Genomic DNA, 20502 nt, shown 5'->3' with positions numbered 1-20502 from the left:
ATAAAAAGTACTTTTTTTAAATCATGTTATCTTTCAAGAATTGGACCTCATTATGTTATGGGGTAATAAAACAGTAATTGAGATGTGAGAAACATTTTCGCATTAACTTTTTTCTTTTCAAGTATTAAAAGAAATAAAGATTTTCAATAATGCAACAAAACTATTAAAACTTAAATCAATTCAACAAAGTTCATAAAAAATATACAATTACAATTCTAAACTGTACAAGAAATGATACAAAAATGGGAATCCATGATAAAGTTTCTATGATTAGCTTCCACAATAAAAAATATGGAAGCTTCTATGGCAAGGTGGAGGGAATGCACAATAGCTTATGAATGAATTACTGTGAAAGCTAAGCCAATAAATAATAATGAGTGGGACATGAACTAAGCATTGAGGACATCCATCTTCTCTATCAACTCATCTACTGCCTCATCATTCACATCCTCAATTGGCTCATCCTATACCAACAACACCAAGCATCATCATATTTTAAAGCCAAATTATGCTGGAATGCAGAAGCACCATCTTCATGCATAATTTCATATTAACACGAGGTCAAAGACTCCAGCATTTGGAAAAACTTAGGTAGTTACCTTAAGGTTGTCCTATTTTTTCACACCTATACACTTAGACGCGCTAATGCTGGCACTCTTGAACAAGCTACGTGTATTAGCATTGTTGCTGGGCTTAGGAGTTCATTTTCTAAATCAGCATCTACCCTTTTTGACCTAAGAGCACCCTCAACTGTTGTCCCTTCACTCTTTTCATCCTTGGCTACACAAACTTGCTCTTTGTACAATTGCCATTGCCATAGTCAATGCTTGAGATTCTGATAAGGTACTACATGCCAGAGTCACAGAAATCTAAATATATAGTTTACTTAAACTTACTAAGGTCAAGAAGCCTGCTGTCTTAGTAATGGAATGCCTCTCTCACCTTTGCCACAATGCTCCTTAAGATGTGCAAACTGTCGCTTGAATCGATCAACCCCACTATATAACCCAAAAAAAACAAGAAGAATAATCACTTGCTAAATTATTCAGTATCAAGAAACACTGAATTCAACTGTCTCTTGAATGCCCCATGATATATGTGTTCTTCAATTATGCCAACTCATAATGAGCAGGTTAAGAGTAAAGTTCAGCTTTCAACTAAGACTTTATTAAGATAAGTTCTCAAAAAATCCTTAAATCCAAGAATAAATACTCTCAAGTAAATCTATGTAAAATAATTGGGTGACGAAACTAAAAAAAGTGGAGCATAATATTGAGCAGACAAAGTTACTTCTATGTTATAACAACTGAACAAGGCCCTAACATGTACTATATATATTGGGGGCAACATGTTTAATGAACATTGTATGATTGCACAATCACAATCACATTTGTGCAACAATAACTAGTGAATAGTGGAGCATGCATATGGTATCAAGCAAACAATAAAAAAAGGATTACATTAGAACAATGCCCCAACTTAAGTATCTACCATTTCACGCCTGTGCTACTAGAATCATACAAGTAATTAAGCTAGAAAAGGATGTAATATCGACAGTTTAAAATACAGTTTACTGTTATACCTGGGATAAATAAAACTAGTCTGTTCTCTACTAGAAAGATATTCATCAAGCATCTGTGGATCATACTCTAGAATCTGTTCACCACAAATATATAACAAATTATTGACAAAACACAAATTGGATAATAAATTTAAAATAGGGTCATCCTCATTCAACCGTATTGCTATACCTCTCGATAAATTAACTCTTTAATGTCATCTTTAGTCAATTTTCTCCTCTCAAACTCAAACTCAAACTCAAGTTTTGAAATGGGTTGAGTAAATGGTTCATGATCCATATTCGATAATCCTTTGAAGTACAGATCAGTTAATGCCTACAATCGCAAGCACGAGAAAATAATTAAAGAACAAGAAAACTGTCTCCGAAGAATATCTTAGGATTTTTTTATTCAAAACAAATCCATTTGGCATATTTGGTAACTTTATATGGTTATCACTTATCAGAAGTCAGAAGATCAACCTCTTTAGCAGTTGGATGATCCTTAGGATCAAATGCAAGTAGGCACTGGAGAAGACGAAGAGCCAATGGGTCGGCATTAAGGAACTTCTGGGAAAATGGAACTGGTTTCTTTTTGCGCATGCTGCTAAGATACCTTCTAGCCTTCTCATTTCAAATCTGTGAAATTAAGATTATTTACAAAGGGAAAAGAACATGGAAGTGAAATCAAGCTTAAGAAACAATAAATAATGAAAGCCAACTTTAGAATTGTTACATGAGAAAAGTACAAGTTTAGAATTAAAATCTTAGAGAGTATTGAGGGTTCATCCATTGATGTTGTAAACTAGATTTGGATAAACTAACCCCAGCAATGGATTCAGCAGGAGGAGTCCCAAGTAAATCAGTTATGAGATCCAACTGGTTTACCACATTTTTTCCAGGAAACAATGGCTTTCTTAAGAGAATCTCTGCAAAAATGCACCCAATGCTCCAAATATCAATTATAGCGGTATACTGCAAAAGATAAAGATTTTAAAATTAAGCAAATGTGTCTAAATTTTGTAGTACATTCAACCTCTTATGTCTTAAAAATAAATAAATAAAAATAAAAAGATTTGAGGCAGTTTGCAGAAATGGTAATGGGTATGCAGCTAAGTAGAAAATTCGATACATCAATATGTAACCATCAATAGAATACACATAAGAAACTATCAACTATAAGAAAATCAGCTTGACAGTACCACAAGGCAAACTAACTACTCATAGCACTAAAACTCTAAAACGTATCCTAATGGATTCAAGATTAAAAAGAAGAGAATTATTTTTAAGCCAATCGCCATTACAGAAGGGGAAGAGATACAAATATCAATTACATAAGCAAAAACAAGATTAGATTTACAATTGTAAATTACATGACAACATTAATAATGTCAAGTTTACATGAGCAAATGAGCAATAACAGGTAGCACTAATGTCGTAAACACAAAAAAACAACTTGCCTTAATTTTCTAGCAAGACAATAGACATAGGTGTCACAAATTGTATAAAAAGGGGAACTGGCACATATGAAAGACGATCGAAGAAAGGCTTACTTTTGAGAAAAATTAACCACATAGTTCAGGTGCTCGATACCATCGAGTTGCAACATAATCCTTTGTCAAAGTAGGTAAACAAAGTTAGTTAATGATGGTTTAGAGTTAAGACATGTATTTTAGTATTTTATGGAACACAATGTTTACAAATTCCCACCAAGAAAATTTAAAGGAAGAATTACTAAATGGAATAAGTTTGTATGGTATGCACGATAAACTACTCACCGTCAAGAATATAGTTGATAGAGCATCATTAAATGAAACTCTAGCAAGCCCAAAATCACATATCTTTAATTTGCAATCAGCATTAGCAAGAATATTTTTTGGCTTTAAGTCACAATGAAAAACATTAACTGCATGAACAAGTATTGTATAAGTTTATTATCATTCTTAATAAAAAAAGCATATACCTAGTAAGAAAATACCAGTATGTATATATTTCAATCCCTGAAAAAGTTGGTACAAGAAAAATTGGTGATGCTCCAAAGTAAAATTGTCATTTGCCTTAATAACTTGATGAAGGTCAGATTCCATTAGCTCGAACACAACATAGATATCCCTAAACTCTCACTGACAAGGAGGGAGCATGATGTGCTTAATTTCTACTATGTCAGGATGTTTAAGGAATTGAAGTAGTTTAATTTCTCTTAGGATCCTCGTGGCATCTGAGATATGCTCAAAAATGTCATTAATTTTTTTTATTGCAACCTTTTCACCAGTATTAGTGTCCACGACAAAACCCACGATGCCATAACTTCCTTTACTAATAACTTCTTAGACCTGGTATCGACTTGCCTCTCTATATTTGGTGAAAAATTCTATTTCTACCTATTTCATTACCAAAAAGCATTATGTATTCACACAGATAGTTAGCATTTATCACAAGGTTAAACTATAGAAGTACAAATAATAATTTGAAAAAGCATCATTCTCTTTAATCTCTTCTTTTGACAAGAACAATTTGTAAGGTATTAAATGTATCATGTCTCTAATTGTTACCAACAAATGAAAATAATTAAAGTCAATATCGTACAATGACTTTCTGCTTAATTAACATTTTTTATCCCAGTAAATCTTGTAAGACACCAAACATAGACGTTCTTTATATTGGGAAAAAGAAACTTAACTGTAGCACAACATTCTGATGTAATCTAGTCCCTTGAAACAATTAAAATAGTAAAGAACAAAAGAAGTTAAAAAAACTCATCAAGAATAAGAGAAAAGGGAAAAGGAAGAAAATGTTTTCAAGAAATACCTTCTTGTGAGAAGACATGGAACAAAAATTAAAACAGGACGTGGTAGGTGGTTGGATAAGGTTTAAGGAGGAGATGGCAAGGTTTTTTAAATCTTGAAGCTCTCTTCTGACTCTTCACTTTGTCTCAGGAATGCGAGGCTATTATTTATAAGCAATGGTTGGCAATATGTTCATCAGAGGTAATAGCATGAGAAGGGCAATGTTAGAAACTCACGAGTATTGCCTGACAGCATAAATAGAGCCAAACTCATTTTTCGGTTTTAACTCTCTGCCAATCGTTGTGGTATTAAAATGGGACTGTCATCTCGGGACATGGAGGATCTCCTATGTGAGATTTATTCGTATCTTTGGCTCTTAGTTGTCACCAGGCCGATGGATGCGGAATGCCCAAACTAACAAAGGCGTATATGACAAATTATTCTTTCACAGCTACGCCATCAAATCAGCTCACTTTGTGTTTGGTCTTCTATTTATCAAAAGCCCATTTGATAAAAATTTGTTTAATAAAAATTAATTATTATAATAAAATTTATGTTTAAATATATTTTTTTAAAAATCAATTTGATATATTAAAAATTATTTAAATTATGATAGTAAAATATTTTTTTGAATGTTCAATTATAACAGCTGGTTATGTATTGCTATAGGATTTGACCGACACTGATCCGGGTTATAGCAGAGCATGAAAGGTTCTCAGTCCTCTTTCATACTGAGATTTACAAGCCGGCAGTCTCAAAAGCCTGGCTATAGACCTTCCACAGAACTACTTCCTTCAGACCAGCATAGCACAGCCTTCCTTCGTTTCTTATTGGAGGCATAGCCATAGCAATACATAACCAGTAATTCCCCTTATAGGATCATTGCAGAAATTCAAAACTTTTATTAAGCATTAGATAATAATCCCCCCTTAACCCCTAAAAGAAAATTACTTAGTCATACCTTTTAATCTTCAATAGTTGCAAAGGAGAAAATAATTGAACAGAATACTTTTATTGATAGTAAGAAGGCAAGGTTACAAAGAGGCAGAGAACTCAAATGCTTAAGAAGGCTTTAAGGTTCTCAGCTGTGTGTTGCCTTAGAAGTTACATGGTTTTATATAGAGTTGGCATTCCAACCCTGATTACATAACCTTAGTTAATAATTATAAGAAAATAAAACTACTTTTGACAAAATAAAAAGGCTAGCCTTAGACTTCATAGACTTTTTGATAAAATAGAATGTTAAAGTAATTATTACAAGAGACAATATAGGTTTAGGCTTCTTTTTAGCTTTTAGTCTTTTTGATTTTATCTTCTTCCATCTTCTTCAGTCTTCTTTTACTTGTCGACAGGCTAATTTAGAATATTCATGTTGATAGAAGGGTCTTCATAGTCTTTGTCCACTTCTCTATTTTCATCACAATATTTATATTTATGAATAGCACACTTTGACAATACTTGATATTTTTTCTTCTTTGTCTCTTCATCATTATTCATTGAATTATTTTTTAATCTTTGATACCAATTATTGAAGCTTCTTGAATTTCTGCTATTTTTTTCTACTAAGAAGATACATGTTGTGGGGCCAGTGAAGTATGTCCACTATTCTTCTTCTGCTGTAGTTGTCCTATTGAGCTCCTAGAAAATTATATGTACTTTTTGAGCTCTGATAATAGAGATCTTACATCTAAGATCTTCATCATTAATTAGATCTTCTTTTTTTTTCTTGCTCATACTCAAATAGTCTTCTTGTTGTTCCAAATTTAATCAGATTAATTGAAGAATAAAACTTGTCAGGAGTTATTTCTGCTATAGTTGAGTAACATCTAATAAAGACTCGATATTGGGTTACTATTTCAAAATAATGTTTGGCAGCTTCCTTAATTGATTCTAAAAGTTTCGATATTTTTGATATATCATTAGAAGGATATATTAATAGAATTATTAATAACTGATGGAAGAATAATAAGTAGTGTTGAAGATAGTATTTTAAGAATATTAACTGAAAATCTCATATATCAAAAACTAAAATTTACAGTAAATATTGACTTTTGTATTTCAAGAGCAGATGAAAATATGAATAAAAATTTTCTAATATATCATAAATTAGGAGGAATAAAATTATTACCAGGATCAAGAACAATAAGTATAACTACTATAATAAGATTAGTATTTATAAATGAGCATAAGATTTATAAAAGAAATAAAGGTAAATTAATAATTGACAAACATTTTATGCCTGTATTATAAAAAATAGAATTAGACCTAACCAAAATAACAATACTTGAATAATTAAAATTAGAATTAGATAATACAATAGGATATTATGAAAATGAAAATAATTCAAGAAGAATGATAACTAATGACAACATAGGACAAAGAACATTGATAATAAGCACACCAACATTAAATATAAATATAAATCGACCTAATATTAGAAGAAGTTTTAGTTTTGAACGAAGACCCAGTACAAGTAGCGAAATATGTAGACAAGAAAGATTATTGTTAAGATCTAGAATTGAGACACCTATAAGTTCAACCTTAGAATCAATAAGACCTAAAACACTACTAGAAAACAATAATTATATAGCTATACAAGTAAAACAAGATGCTAATTGGATAGATGTAATGGCCTTAGTAGACCCAAGAGAACAAAAAAGTACAATACAATTAGGATTAACAAATAATAATCTTGAAGTAACAAATGAAGGAAATAGAACAATATCTTGAATAAAAATAAATGAAAGAGATGTGTTAACTGTAAAATTTTGGGTAATAGATGACAATAATAATCAATATAAAATAATACTAAGAATAGATTTCTTAGAATAAGTAAAACCATGGAGAATATAACAAGAAAGAATTATGATAAATATTAATCATCAAATAATAGTAATTCAAAAAATAAAATTGATATGAAAAAATTATTTTACATATTGATAAAATTTAATTATAAAAAATATAGATCTAGAAAATATCATGCTTTAGTTGATACAGGAGCAAATATTTCAGTAGCAAAAGTAAATATATTACTAGATAAATTATAAAAAGAAAGTATTAAGAATGCAAGGGGTAGGATAAGAAATTAATTGTATTGAATTAGAAGCAATAGAAATTATAGTATAAATAGGAGAACATAAATTTATTTAATAAAAATTAATTATTATAATAAAATTTATATTTAAATATATTTTTTAAAAGTCAGTTTGATATATTAAAAATTATTTAAATTATGATAGTAAAATATATTTTTGAATGCACAATTATAAAAAAAACATTAATTTATAATGATTTGTAACTTTTATTATACAAGTGCAATATATTTAAAACATTTAAAAAATATAGTAAAAATTTTAAATAACACAAAATTTAGCCTAAAATGTTAAAAATTTGATCTCTAATTATTTATACTTTTTAATTTATAATTTTAAAAAGTATGATAAATATTTATAATTTTTATTATATATTAATCCTAAAAATTAACATGATTAATTTTTCAATTTATAATACTAAAAACTTAATACCTAATTATTATTATTGAAATTATAAGTATATTTTTAACGAATTAATTATTTTTTAAATAAAAAAATAAGAGATTAAATTTAGAGTAATATGATTAAATAACATCTTACTTTTTAAATTTACTTTTTAAGATCTTTAAATAGTTACATTTCTCAAATTCACTTTCTCAAATACTACTTAAATGTGTTTTTAAGATATGTTTTTTTATAAAATAGTTTATTCAAACAATTTTTAATATTTTAAAAATAAAGTTTTATTTTCTAAATATAAGACGTAAACATATCAAACGGACCTAAGACAATGCTTGGGAAGACACGAAATTAGTAGTTTTTGTTCAGCAGAATACTCTTTCAATAATATCACACGCCATTCTGTCGGTAAAAAAAAAAAAAAAAAGTTTTGCGCTTTTTTTATTTACTTGCTAAGCATCTTGGAAACTTATTTAATATGATTATTCATTACAGGATTGGAAGTCAAAATCATAAAATAAGCTTATTCAACTTCCATAATCAATTAAACCAAACGCCCTTTATTGTCATGCACTTTTCTTGACACGCGTAAATTCACAAACATTCATATAAATACCACATATTTTGCTTTGTCGAGTTTCCTCCTAGTTATTCTTGAATAAGAAAAAAAAATTATACTTATTGTAATTTTTTTATTTTATTAATTTTAAAATTTATATAGTTAGAGTATAATTAATTTTTTTCCGCCAACAGAGCATACTTAAAATTAAAGTCAAGCGTTTTGTTCGTTTGGATTTTTGTTATTAAAAACAATGTTTTGCATAATAAAAAAAAATAATACTCCCTTTGTTTCTTATTCTCTACCTACTTTATCAAAATTAATGAAAGGTGATTAAGTTGTTAATTTTGTTTGAAAATAAAATAATCTTTTCATGTTTTTTTAATTACTAATTTTAGTTTTGCTCCTTGGTCTAATGTAATTAACTTATGATATTTTTATCTTTTAATAGACACACATGTTTGTTTCCAAAAAATTATAGTATTTTTTAAATTTTATCCGCATTTAAAGAAAAAGAATAGGTTTAAATTTAAGTAATATTAAAAAAATATAATTAATATCACATTAAATATCTTATATCAAAGACAAATTGTTTTTTGAGGACGCTATACAATAAAACCAGGAGAGAGCATTGTCCTTATGTAGGGTCTGCTATGCCTTCTAAAGAGTAAGCCACTATAAAATATGAAACCAGAAAAATATTATAATAGCAATCAACAAATGGCTACTTAGGTGTAGAAATAGGTTGAATCAAGCTAAAGACATGCGCGCAGCTACAATGAAAGCAAGGTGGAGCGGAGTGAGCGGAGCCAACTTCCCTCCCCCAACCCTTGTCTCATCATCTGTTAAATTTAGATCTTTTAAATTAGATTTGGACAGTCCTCACCAAATGTTATAATTTTAATTTTACATTTATTAAGAAAAAAATTATAATTTTTTTATACATCTTGTTAGCAATCTGGGCCATAAAAGTTAATATGTATAGTCCAAATTTATTATTAAAAACTTTTATATTTTTAATATTAAATCTGCATTATCTAAATTATATTTGAATAGTCAAATTATAAAAATTATAATTTTTTTTGTTAAATCTAATCACCAATATGCATATTTTAGATTTAATATTGATGGTTTAAATTTAATTTTAAAATTATAAAAAATAACATTAAATCTGGATTACTCATTTTAAATTTAAATTGTTCAAATTGTTGATCACATTTTATAAAAAAAATTATAATCCTTTTATTTTAATAAATAAAAAGTTAAGATTTTTAAAACATGCAGTATAAATGATTCAAATTTAATATAAATAGTCAAAATCTAAACGACGATATGAGTAGGAAAGGTTGCACTTTGAGTGGAATATATTATTATTAGAAACTGCATTCAGTGCTTATCAATCATCCTATGGCATGACCTTGGCCTTTTATTTCTCCTTAGATGATCTATGCCATTGAGTTTAAATTATTTTTATATTACATTTATTAAAATAAAAATATATAAAAATTATAAAAAAATCATGATATTAAATTTGGATTATCTTTTATACTTATTAAAGAATGAACACTATAATACTTATCACCCTTGATAAGATATGAACAAGGCAAATTTAAGTTTTTATTTTTATTTTATATTTATTAAAATAAACGTATGTATAAAAATATTAAAATATTTAATAAATCCATTAATGGCCAATAGCTAGCACATATTTGATATGTATAACTTGTTTAATACTATTTCTTAACAATTGTTATAAGGAAAAATAATAATTAAAGACCTCTTAAGGACATTAAACTCAATCAAGGATCATAATATTTTGAAATCTCACTCAAGGACCTAAACTAGGATAAAAAATATATTCAACTTTACAAAATTACCCTTTCTCTAAACACTAAAATGTGACAACAAGTCAGCTTATGTTGCGTTCTCTATTCTTGTTTTTGAGTGCGAAAAATCTGATCTCACGTGTGATAAATGTGGGTGAAAATTAATTGAGTAGATCATCTAAATCATCATCTTCTCCTCTCTTGATAATAGATAATTACATGATTGCTTCTTTTACATTTTCTCCTTTGTCATGCGCGCAATAAAAATCTATAATTTCCTCTTCTCTATCTTTAACATCTCCTTTACCATGTAGGCACAAGCAAATTTTTAAAGCTTGTAAATGCTGTCTCACATCACTTCTCTTCTATAGCTAAAAAATAATAATCTTTTTAATGATTAATAGATTATATATATAGACACATATAATAAATGATTTACGAGAACGATAATATTAAACAAATTGAGTGAAGAACAAGAAAGATGTAAAAAAGATGCTAGATTTTTTTTGTTTTATGATGAGAAGTGTGTTATGCTTTGTTTGGTCCAAGGGGAGGGGGCTCCCCTTAATTTGGGGGGGTGTTCGAGGGGAGGGGAGGGGAAATTTTAAAAATTTCCCTACCTTCCCTCCAACCAAACAATATCTTAATGTTGAAAAATGCAACATAAATGCTGAATTGTTGTAATCATGGTTAGGATTACGGGAATGATAATTATGAAGTAATAAATTTGTATACTGCTTATAGTTGTTGCAAATTTATTTTTCATATGGCAAGTACTTTAATAAAAGAAGTATTTTGTTATTTTCACATTGAAGGACATTTTATAAAAGATTCACAAAGAAAGATGACCTGTAAAGATGAAAGATTAGTTTCTAACTTGATTAGAGAAGGCATAAATCATGAAGAGCAGCTAAAAATAATGTCATCAATGATAGGAGTTGAAAGTATTGCAATTGATTTATTGAATAACTTTTTATATAGACACCCACACCATATTTTTTTTATTTGTGGAGGTGACAAGTTATGCAAATAAGTTTGCAGTTTACATTGTTTTTTGAGAAGAAGACTGTAGAAGTATCATTTAGGTAGATATGATATCTTCTGTGTAAAAAGGGATGCAAATATAGTGTACATGTATTGAAATTAGTGTAATATAATGCTAATGTTTATTTCAAGTTTAAATATGTGCAAGTATAAATACTGTTATTACATAAGACTGTTAAAGTTACTAACATAACATAGAAATATGGCTATCATAATTAGTAAAAACATGCAACCTTACTTGAAAATAAATTTTTTCACAAAATTTTAAACTCTAAAGTGTAAATATTATTAGAATATAAAATTTACTTTTAAAATATTTTAAGACTGCTTATAAAAAAACAAATATTACTAAAAAAGTTATTAACTTCGTTAAAGAATGTGAATACTAACATAATTTGTCAAATTTACACTAAAATCTTCATACAACGTATAGCATATGGGTGTATATATACATACATATATACATATATACATACATACATACATACATTTTGCAGTATTGAGATCGAATTGTCCCAGTCCAAATTCGGAAAACCACCCTCTCTATGCTGAGGTAAGATTATGTCACCGAACAAGGACGTTATACTTATCTGGATGCCTCTTCTTTCCCCCCTCTCCTGCTCTCGACTTAATATTTTTGCTGTTCACCTCCTTTATTTTCATAATGCCCCTTTCGGATTCTTCCCCTAAGTCAGACGATACGTTCAGCGATCGCGATTCTCAACGGTAGAAATGGGTCCAGCAAGAAAGCCATCGCCAAGTTCATAGAACAAGCCTATCCGCGCCTTCCTTCAACTCACCCCGCCTTGCTGACTCAGCATTTGAATCGCTTGAAGACCAGTGGTCGTCTTGTTATGGTCAAGAAATCTTACATGCTCCCTAAATCCGATGCCTCCCCTTCTGCCGCCCAGAGAAGACGGGGTCGGCCCCCCAAGCGCAAGCCCAACGCCGACCTGCTGCCTCAGCCTGGCGTTCGACAAAACGCCAACCCTGTGTTGTTTGCGCTTGGTCTTGAAGATGAGCCCGCAAGCCCTGAGGTGATAAGAAAGGGTCCCGGTCGTTCACCGAACGCTGGCACGAACATAGGGGACCAGCCTGGGCCATCTGTGCGGAGGGGGCGACCGCATGGGTCGAAAAGACGTGGGCGTCCTCCCAAGCGCAAATCTGAGTCGGCCTTTTCTAACTGGACCAAAAGGCGTCCTGGTCGCCCTCCTAAAAATCAAACGAACGTAAGGGCCATCCCTTTTGCTCCTCCCGGTCCCGCTGTATCCGCCGAAACCGTAACTGGTAGCACTGGTACCTCGGTACCGCCAGATGCTACCTTACCAAGTATATCTCCAAGAGGTCGAGGAAGACCAAAGAAGAGTGCAGCTGCAGTGCCACCACAAGCTGTTGGACATAGTAGTGGCGGCGGCGGCCATGGGCGCAGGCCAGGTGGGGGATTTTTGCCGGGACGGCCTCCTCTGACTGTTGAAGGGGTTAGGAGACCCAAAGATCCCGCGTTAAAATCTGTCGGCCGGCCAAAGAAGGTAATTCTGTTAGTGGTTATGCATGAAAATTCTTCCGGGCTCGAGCGTTTCTATGAATATGCCCTATAGGTTCTGATCTCGTCCAAGCTAAGCACTGTTCTTAAGTCGCTTGGTTAGCTTATGTGAAATGATATGTTTCCCTTTCGAAATTATTGACTGCATTGTGACGGTGGAAGATAGACTGCGGCGTCAGTCTTCTACTCTCTTCCCCCTCTTGATTCGTAGTATTCATCTCTTTTACAATGTTTGGGCTTTATCCTTTTTTCATGTCACCTAAAAAAAAGAAAAAGGAAAAAAAATCTTATCCTTGTTACCTCCCTACTCTTTTACGGGGCAATATTCTTCGTCTGTGGGAAATAGAGAGGATATGATTGGTTTCTATTTTCTGTAAGTCATGGCCTTTGGTTATGTATGTATTTTGAGGCATTTTTCTCAACTTTTTGGTTATGCTTTTATGTTGATCACTAACTCATTCCATTGGACCTGGACTTATAATTGAACTTGAGCTTTATTCTTCTCTTGGTTGCGAATTGCGATAAATGAATAAAAACATTAATCTGGTGATTTTTCTTCAGAATCCTTATTGAAAGCCGCTTAACCATATGTATGCCGCACAAATTTTGTAGGTTCCCAATTAGGCGCACGCATCTGAGGATTAATAAATTCTGCTGTTTGAGTAAGGAAATTTTAGGATTGTAGAAAATATAGAGCTCTATGTTACAGGATATGATTTGAAATTACTTATGCTTCAATATATATATATATATATGATGTAATATTTTCTCTTGTATTGTCAGCATGTCCTACCTTTTGTGCTATCTAAATTCACGGGAAACGTTCATTTTCATTACATTATTTTTGCTGGAACAGGAAACATTTGTTGAGGACGAGTTGAGGAGGAAACTTGAATATTTTGTAAGTTTAAATAGTCTCTTACATGAATGCTTAGTTGGTCAATTTACTACCTTGTCATCGAATTGATCATTCATTCCTCTGTTTCATTATAACAGCAATTAAAAGTCAATGAATCTCTTGGTTTGATCAAGCCGCATTTTAACACTGCGAGTCCAGTCAGTGCAATTGCAGCAATTCAAGAATTAGAGGGACTAGCAACAATGGACCTTAATGTGCCATTAAGAAATGAAACTCAAGAACTGCTGCCACAGCAATAGCGAGTCTGTCATCCACAGATATCCACTACAATTACTGTAGATGCCATCGAAGCATATACTTTAAACGCAGTGGTGGAATCTGGTAAGATGTGCATGAGCCCCAAATTGATTTTGAACAATTCGCACAAGTGTTTTTGAGAAGACGCATGAGGTAAAAGATCTATAAATCAAGTAGGAAGTAGCAGAAATTAATTTTCATTGAAAGTATGATGACTGTATCCACAATTCCACACAAGTTTGAAGTGTTTGTACCGGTTTAGATTGACCCTGAAGGAATGATTAGAATACTGATGGCTCTGTTGTTATTTGACGGATAGTGGTTTTACTTTGACTTATTACTGTAGTCATATTAATGTATGTTGATCCATTTCAAGATATATATGCGCGCGCGCGCGCATTCTCACTGCCCCTTTACCCCTTTGGTTACGCCGGGAGGGAAAGACAAATGCTTCAGGTTATTAGTAATCCCTTTTTGAAGTTGGTTTTGTCGGAAATAGATGATTGAAAGAATATGTTGTGCCTGCGGCTGCATCTGTCACGTTAGGTTTCAATTAGTTTTGTTATGTTTGGCATATGATAGATTACAATAACGTCGTCATACAGTCCGTGTGTAGTCGGCCCTATGATAAGACTTGTTATTTTGTTATGTTATTAACACAGTATCTGTGTCTATAAAACCTCTAATTGGTTCATGAGTAATGAATATTGCGGTTTATCTTTCAGATTTCATATTATGCAGAAAACAAATGCTAATTTTAACTTTAGTAGTAGGTGGTGCAAATTCTGCGGATTAGATGCGTTTGGTGATTCACTTGTCTGAGTACTAGCAAATTCTCTGATCCTTCTGCCCATGTGCCTTAGCTGATTCTGCTCAATCTGGACTGAATGTTAGAGTGAGGGAGACAAGGAAAATTTCTTCCGCCTTTTTGGCTTGTTTAATCAGCCCGAGTGGAAGATCATGTTGTGCTTGAAACTTTGCGGCATGAAAGAATTCTTTTTGCCTGGTTGTCAACATCGCTGGTTTTTGTCTCGTGTTTCTTGTTTCCCTATTTTATGGTTTACGCGCGCGCGCACAATATATGTATCATAATATATTAGGGTATACTTTCACCGTTTTTATATATAAAATATTTTTAATCAAATTATGTAAATTAATAAAAATTAGTTTTTTAATTAAAAGTACGTTATCATTTTAATTTTACTTTTAATTATCATAAAAAAGAATTTTTATTTTTTAAAGTAAATTAATAAGTATATATATATATATTTTAATTTAATAAGGATATAATGATTTATCTATTAAAATTTATATTAATAACCTCTTATGTTTGAGGATTATTTTTTTTTTTTAATATACAAGGATGGAGAGAGTAACTCGAAAGTGCCCTTCCCGTGCCCCGGCATAAGTAATGCATGTCTCTTGATGAAAACAGTATGCGAAGAATCCGTTTAGCCTGGTGCAAAATCGGTCAGATTTTGGAGAATGCTGATGAATTTGTATTTTTTCGGGGGTTGCGGTTTTTTTTAAAAAAAAAAAAATGGCTGCAGCAGCATGAACCATGTGGAAACATAAAAACAATGTCTTTCAATAAATCCGGGCTCGACTTTGCCTTTTAATTCCTGAAAGAATTTGATCAAAGTTTCGCGCATTAGTTTCATTATTCAAAACTCAATGAAAAAATATAAAGAAATTCTTCTGTAGTTGAACTAGAGCATATATGTTAATACAACTCAAATTTCTTCCAAACGTATAAGCCTATTCTAGCTTTGCAGAGATAATGAAGGCTTGGAAACAGTACTAGGCAAATGGGTTGCAGGCCAGCTCGCGGGCTAATCCACGCAGGCTGACAGTTTTACGGGTTGGGTTGGACCAGCCCGTCAGATGAAACAGGCTGGAAAATCTAATCCAACCCATTTTCCAGCGGGCTAGTCAATCCTCGGGTTAGCCTGCAAAAAATTATCAAATTTTTTTAATAATTTAAAATTTATATAATATAAATATATATATTTATTTCATATTTTAAAGCAAATAAGAAATTAAAAAATTTATAAATAAATAAAATAAATATAGAATTTAACCAAGCAAATTCATTTTGCTAGATTTTTATTATTAATCATTTTTTCACCTAGGTGTGCTATCTTTGTCACTAATAAAGAAAATTTGAATATAAACTCATATTATTTTTCTTAGTGAATTCATATTTATAATTTCAATCAATAAAATTTATGAGATTAATAAATAATATATATTCAAAACATTTCTATAAAAACTAATAAATCATCTTCATAAACTATAACAAAAATTTTATTTGCAAATTATAAAAAGAATTTACACTATATTTTAAATGTAAAGAACATATTTAAAATTCATAAATTATATATTTAAGAGATATTATCATTATTGAAAATTTATAAAAAGATATAATATAATTAAAAAATAAAAAAAATATTTTTTAAAAAATATTACTAGCCCACAGGTCAGCCCGTTTTAACTCGCTTTTTTGCGAGTTAGGCTAACCCAACTTGTTTTAAAAAATGGATCAATTTTTTTAACTCAACTTATCAAATTGTGCGGGTTAAACGGGCTAGCCTGCGGGCTTAACCCGTTTTCCCGGCTCTACTTGAAAAGCCACTCTTTTCTTTTTTATTCCACGCTTTACTGTTAGTTTTAGATGGCACTTTTTGTTTTTTTTAATTAAATGTGAAAAACAAGCAAGCCTAGATATATGGTTTTGAGTTTTTAAACATGACTTTTAAAAATTAATTAATTTTTTAAGCTTAGCTTTTATTCAAAAGGTTTAAGTTTGGACCCATAAGCCCGTTCTTATTATTTTTAAAATTTTTAAAAAATTAAAATTAAAATTAAAATTTTAAAATTTTATATTTTTTAATATACAAGTTATAATATTATAAAATTAAAAATAAATAATATAAAATCTAATTTTAAAATATAAACAACTTTTAAATTTTAAATTCAACTTAAAAATAAAAATAATTTATTTTTTTAGAGTTAGAATAAAAGAGTTGCCTGAACTTATTTTATAAGGTTTATTATAATTGGGTCTTGAGGCCTGATTTTTATAAAAAATGACATTTTTTTAAACCCGTACTGATATAAAAAAGACTTAAATTGACAATCTGTCAAACCTAATCCTTATTTTTAAATTTACTTTTTATTATTACAAGAAAATTCCTCCTCTCATCTACACTACAATGCTAAGTTGCTAGAAAAAAAATTGTTATCATATGTAACTCGAATATAATACACATAAAAGTTATTACCTTGTGTTAAAACCCAAAAAATAAAAAACAAAGAATCTGCCACTTGTATTCCAAAAGCGGAGGAGTTTTGTGGAATGAAAAGCACGTGATTAATTGAATTGAACCCTTTCTTAATTTAGGCACGTTGATCGTTAGATTGAAAGCTGTAAGATCAAATAATTTAACATAAATCACAAGTGTCAATTTTTAAAAATTTATAAATTTAGCTTTTAATTTTACAACGTCATTATGATGAATTTATGACTTATATTTTAAATTTTAATAAGAAAAATAAATTTATTTATTATTTAATCATATTAAAATTTAGAAAATAAGTTAAAAATTCTTTACAATGAAATTGTAAAATTAAAAGCTGAACTTACAAATTCTTAAAAGTCAACACTTGAGATCTAAATTAAATTAACTACTTATTTTAAGAATTCTTTGTCATTCTCTCGTGGCCAAAATTATGCAAATAGTATATTACAAAAGATCATCACCTGTAAGGGAAGGAAAGACACAACCCAAAAAAAAAAAAGGGAAGTTCCACCCAAAAATTAAGCAATATACGAAAAGAAGAGAGAGAAAAATTCAAAAGAATGATAGTTAAGCCTTAAAATTTAAATTAATGACAGTTAAATTTTCAAAAAACAATAATAAATTATAAATATTAATTTGAAAATTTATAGATAGAAATTCTTGTTACAATTTTAAAATTATATTTAATATTTAAATGTATATATATAGTTAAAATTCTTGAATTTGCAATTATGTGGACCGACATTTTCAACTTATCTTTTGAAAAATTTTGTCACAACCTAATTGTTATTAATTTAACATTCTAATACTTAAATATCATCTTCTCAAAAAATTTAAGTACTTGTATACGTGTAGTTTCCAATTAAATGAGGATATGCGATTTTATTTTTCACGCATCACTTATTTTATTTTTTCACTAGTTATTATTAATATGTATATCTATTTTCAATTTAAAGTGATGTATTTTTAGTATATAAATTTAAATATATAGTTTTTCTTTTGAGATTTGGAACAGGCGAGCTTGATCTGTATAAACTTAGATATATAAATTTCGTTACTCTCTAAAGTATAACTTTTATTGATTAGGTTCAAGGCTTGAAAGTCCATTTTTGTTTTTTTTTAAAAATTCATATTGTTATATTATATATATAAGTTCTCATGGATAGATTAAAGTATATAATTTTTTTAAATTATTTTTCATTTTCACTTTAAAATTAATTATCTTAATTCACAAAAAATAAAAAATTAATTTTTTATATGCAAATAATGTATGGGACTCAAAGCCATTTTTTTAAAAAAATTTGGGTCTTAAAATATAAAGATTAATATTAAAATATATTTTAAATATTATCTTATGATATTTTATTGATTAAAAATAATAAAAATATGAAATATAACTATTTTTTAATTTTTTAAAAAATAAATATATTAAAACACTCAAATATATAGTATTTTAGTATAAAATGATATAAAACTTAAAAAATTAATTAATATTTATCATATTTTATATAAATTTATTTTCTCATTCTTGTATTTGGGCTAAGTTTGAACCCGATCAGGCTTGGCAAAAATTTCCTCAGGCTTATCTGGGTAGCCTGAATAGGGCCAAATAAAAAAAAAAGTAGTACTTTTTTTGATTTTGGCCTTAAATTTTTTGGATAGATTTTAGCTAGCTTGTTGGGTTTGATTCAAATTATCAGCTCTAATTTTAGTCATTATTTTCTACCACGCCTGTTGCCTACATAACTCATGGTTGGCTTGCAAAACAAATGTGCCCTATTAAGCCTTCCTTTGGCATTTCCTCCAAACACCGATATAAATAAAATATGGATTTCATGAAAACTGGAATGTGACTACTGACATCATATGGATGGAGAGCAAGTTATTAGCAATTTCTTCCTCCGGATGTAAATATAGTATATTGATAACTAGTTCAGAGTTATAAGAAAAAAATGTTAGTTTGAACTTATTTTTTTAAAAAAATTTGCATTTTTTTAGTTAGATCATCATTAAATATCTTATATAAGCATCTTAATAATAATAAATAAAATTTTAATGCATTGTTTTTTTCAAAAATAATAAATGAAGTAGGGGTATAGTTGAAAATATAATTATAAAAGTCATCCAATACTTTATATTTTGAATCAAACAATGCTTTTAAAAGAGAACTTATAGTGTGATTCAAAAGAATAATACAATTTTCTATTTATAATTTTCTTTTTATTTTGAATATCCCATATTTTAAACTTGATTCATATCGAGTATGAGGGAATATGTTTAACATAGATCAAACTAATTCGAATTGAGTGGCGACTAAGCCCTTTCAAGCAACAGGTTTAACAACACCACCCACCAGGGGGGGAAGCTCAAATTTAAGATCTTTGTTTCTCCCTTGCTTGTTGAACCAAACATTGACAGCCTGGGCTGTTCTTGTTCATCTTCTGCAATGAGATCTACAATAGTGGGTTGGAAGATCATACATATAAGAAGACAAGAAATCATCAGAAAGTGAACTTTGTGCTGGGTATAGAAGGGCGATTCAACTCATTCTGCTGGAAAAGAAAGAAGAAGGTAAAACTAAAAAGGGAAGAACTCAACAAGCACTAAATTTAGACATTCATTGAGTTGGCTTGTTGCCAAATTTGACTTTCCCAGGATTATTTTTTATGTTGCCAACTTGCTATGATTTTCTCTTGACGACGTTGTCTTTTCTTATCGTCAGTAACATGTTAGTGGCAAGAGTTTTGAGTAATCAATTAAGATTCCTTTCTATTCAAGGTTAAGTGCAGGACCGAGTATTATTTTGATAATAAAGAGCAATAGTTTCATCTTGATCAAGTATATATCAAGCATAAACTACTTTTTGCGTCTCACCCTAATTTGGATAAAAAGAAGCTACCCTCTTTAACCTCGAATTAGCTTTGAATATTCAGTAATTTCGAACAATTATTTTTCTAAGTGAACCAGATCAAAGTAAGATATTGAAAAGTTGGGTTGCAGGGTTGCTTTCATGTTGACAAATAGTAGTATTACTAATTATAATAATGATTCAAGGGCGATCAACGATGCAAACATGCCGTGGCCGTTGGCATTAATGGTTGAAAATGAAGCCGCAATAAATGTCAAAATTGGAGCTTACATCCGCCCCATGAGAATTCCCACCCCCCACGCTCCAGGAAGCAAATTAAATCAAAAGACTATTACTGCACTTTTTGGTGTCCCTTTGCTCTCTCTCTC

At 29.9% G+C, this 20502-nt stretch overlaps 1 protein-coding gene and 1 pseudogene across 1 annotated transcript; one reads left to right on the top strand and one right to left on the bottom strand.

Moving 5' to 3' along the window:
- Positions 1–319: 319 nt before the first annotated feature.
- LOC129320086 (mitogen-activated protein kinase 9-like) lies at positions 320–5666 on the bottom strand (annotated as a pseudogene).
- A 6263-nt stretch (positions 5667–11929) lies between these two features.
- Positions 11930–14459, top strand: LOC129319779 (uncharacterized; the record flags this gene model as incomplete). The annotated part of the gene is made up of 3 exons (XM_054964845.1): positions 11930–12793; positions 13664–13708; positions 13804–14459. Coding segments are annotated over 3 exons (1071 nt in total), but the record flags the coding sequence as incomplete, so codon positions are not given.
- Positions 14460–20502: the final 6043 nt, after the last annotated feature.

The sequence above is a fragment of the Prosopis cineraria genome, unplaced genomic scaffold (assembly GCF_029017545.1).
Source record: "Prosopis cineraria cultivar Desert tree isolate PC_DT_omini unplaced genomic scaffold, ASM2901754v1 PC9, whole genome shotgun sequence".
Taxonomy (NCBI): domain Eukaryota; kingdom Viridiplantae; phylum Streptophyta; class Magnoliopsida; order Fabales; family Fabaceae; genus Prosopis; species Prosopis cineraria.
Note: the sequence above shows the minus strand (reverse complement) of the source record. Positions and strands in the feature narration are given on the sequence as shown.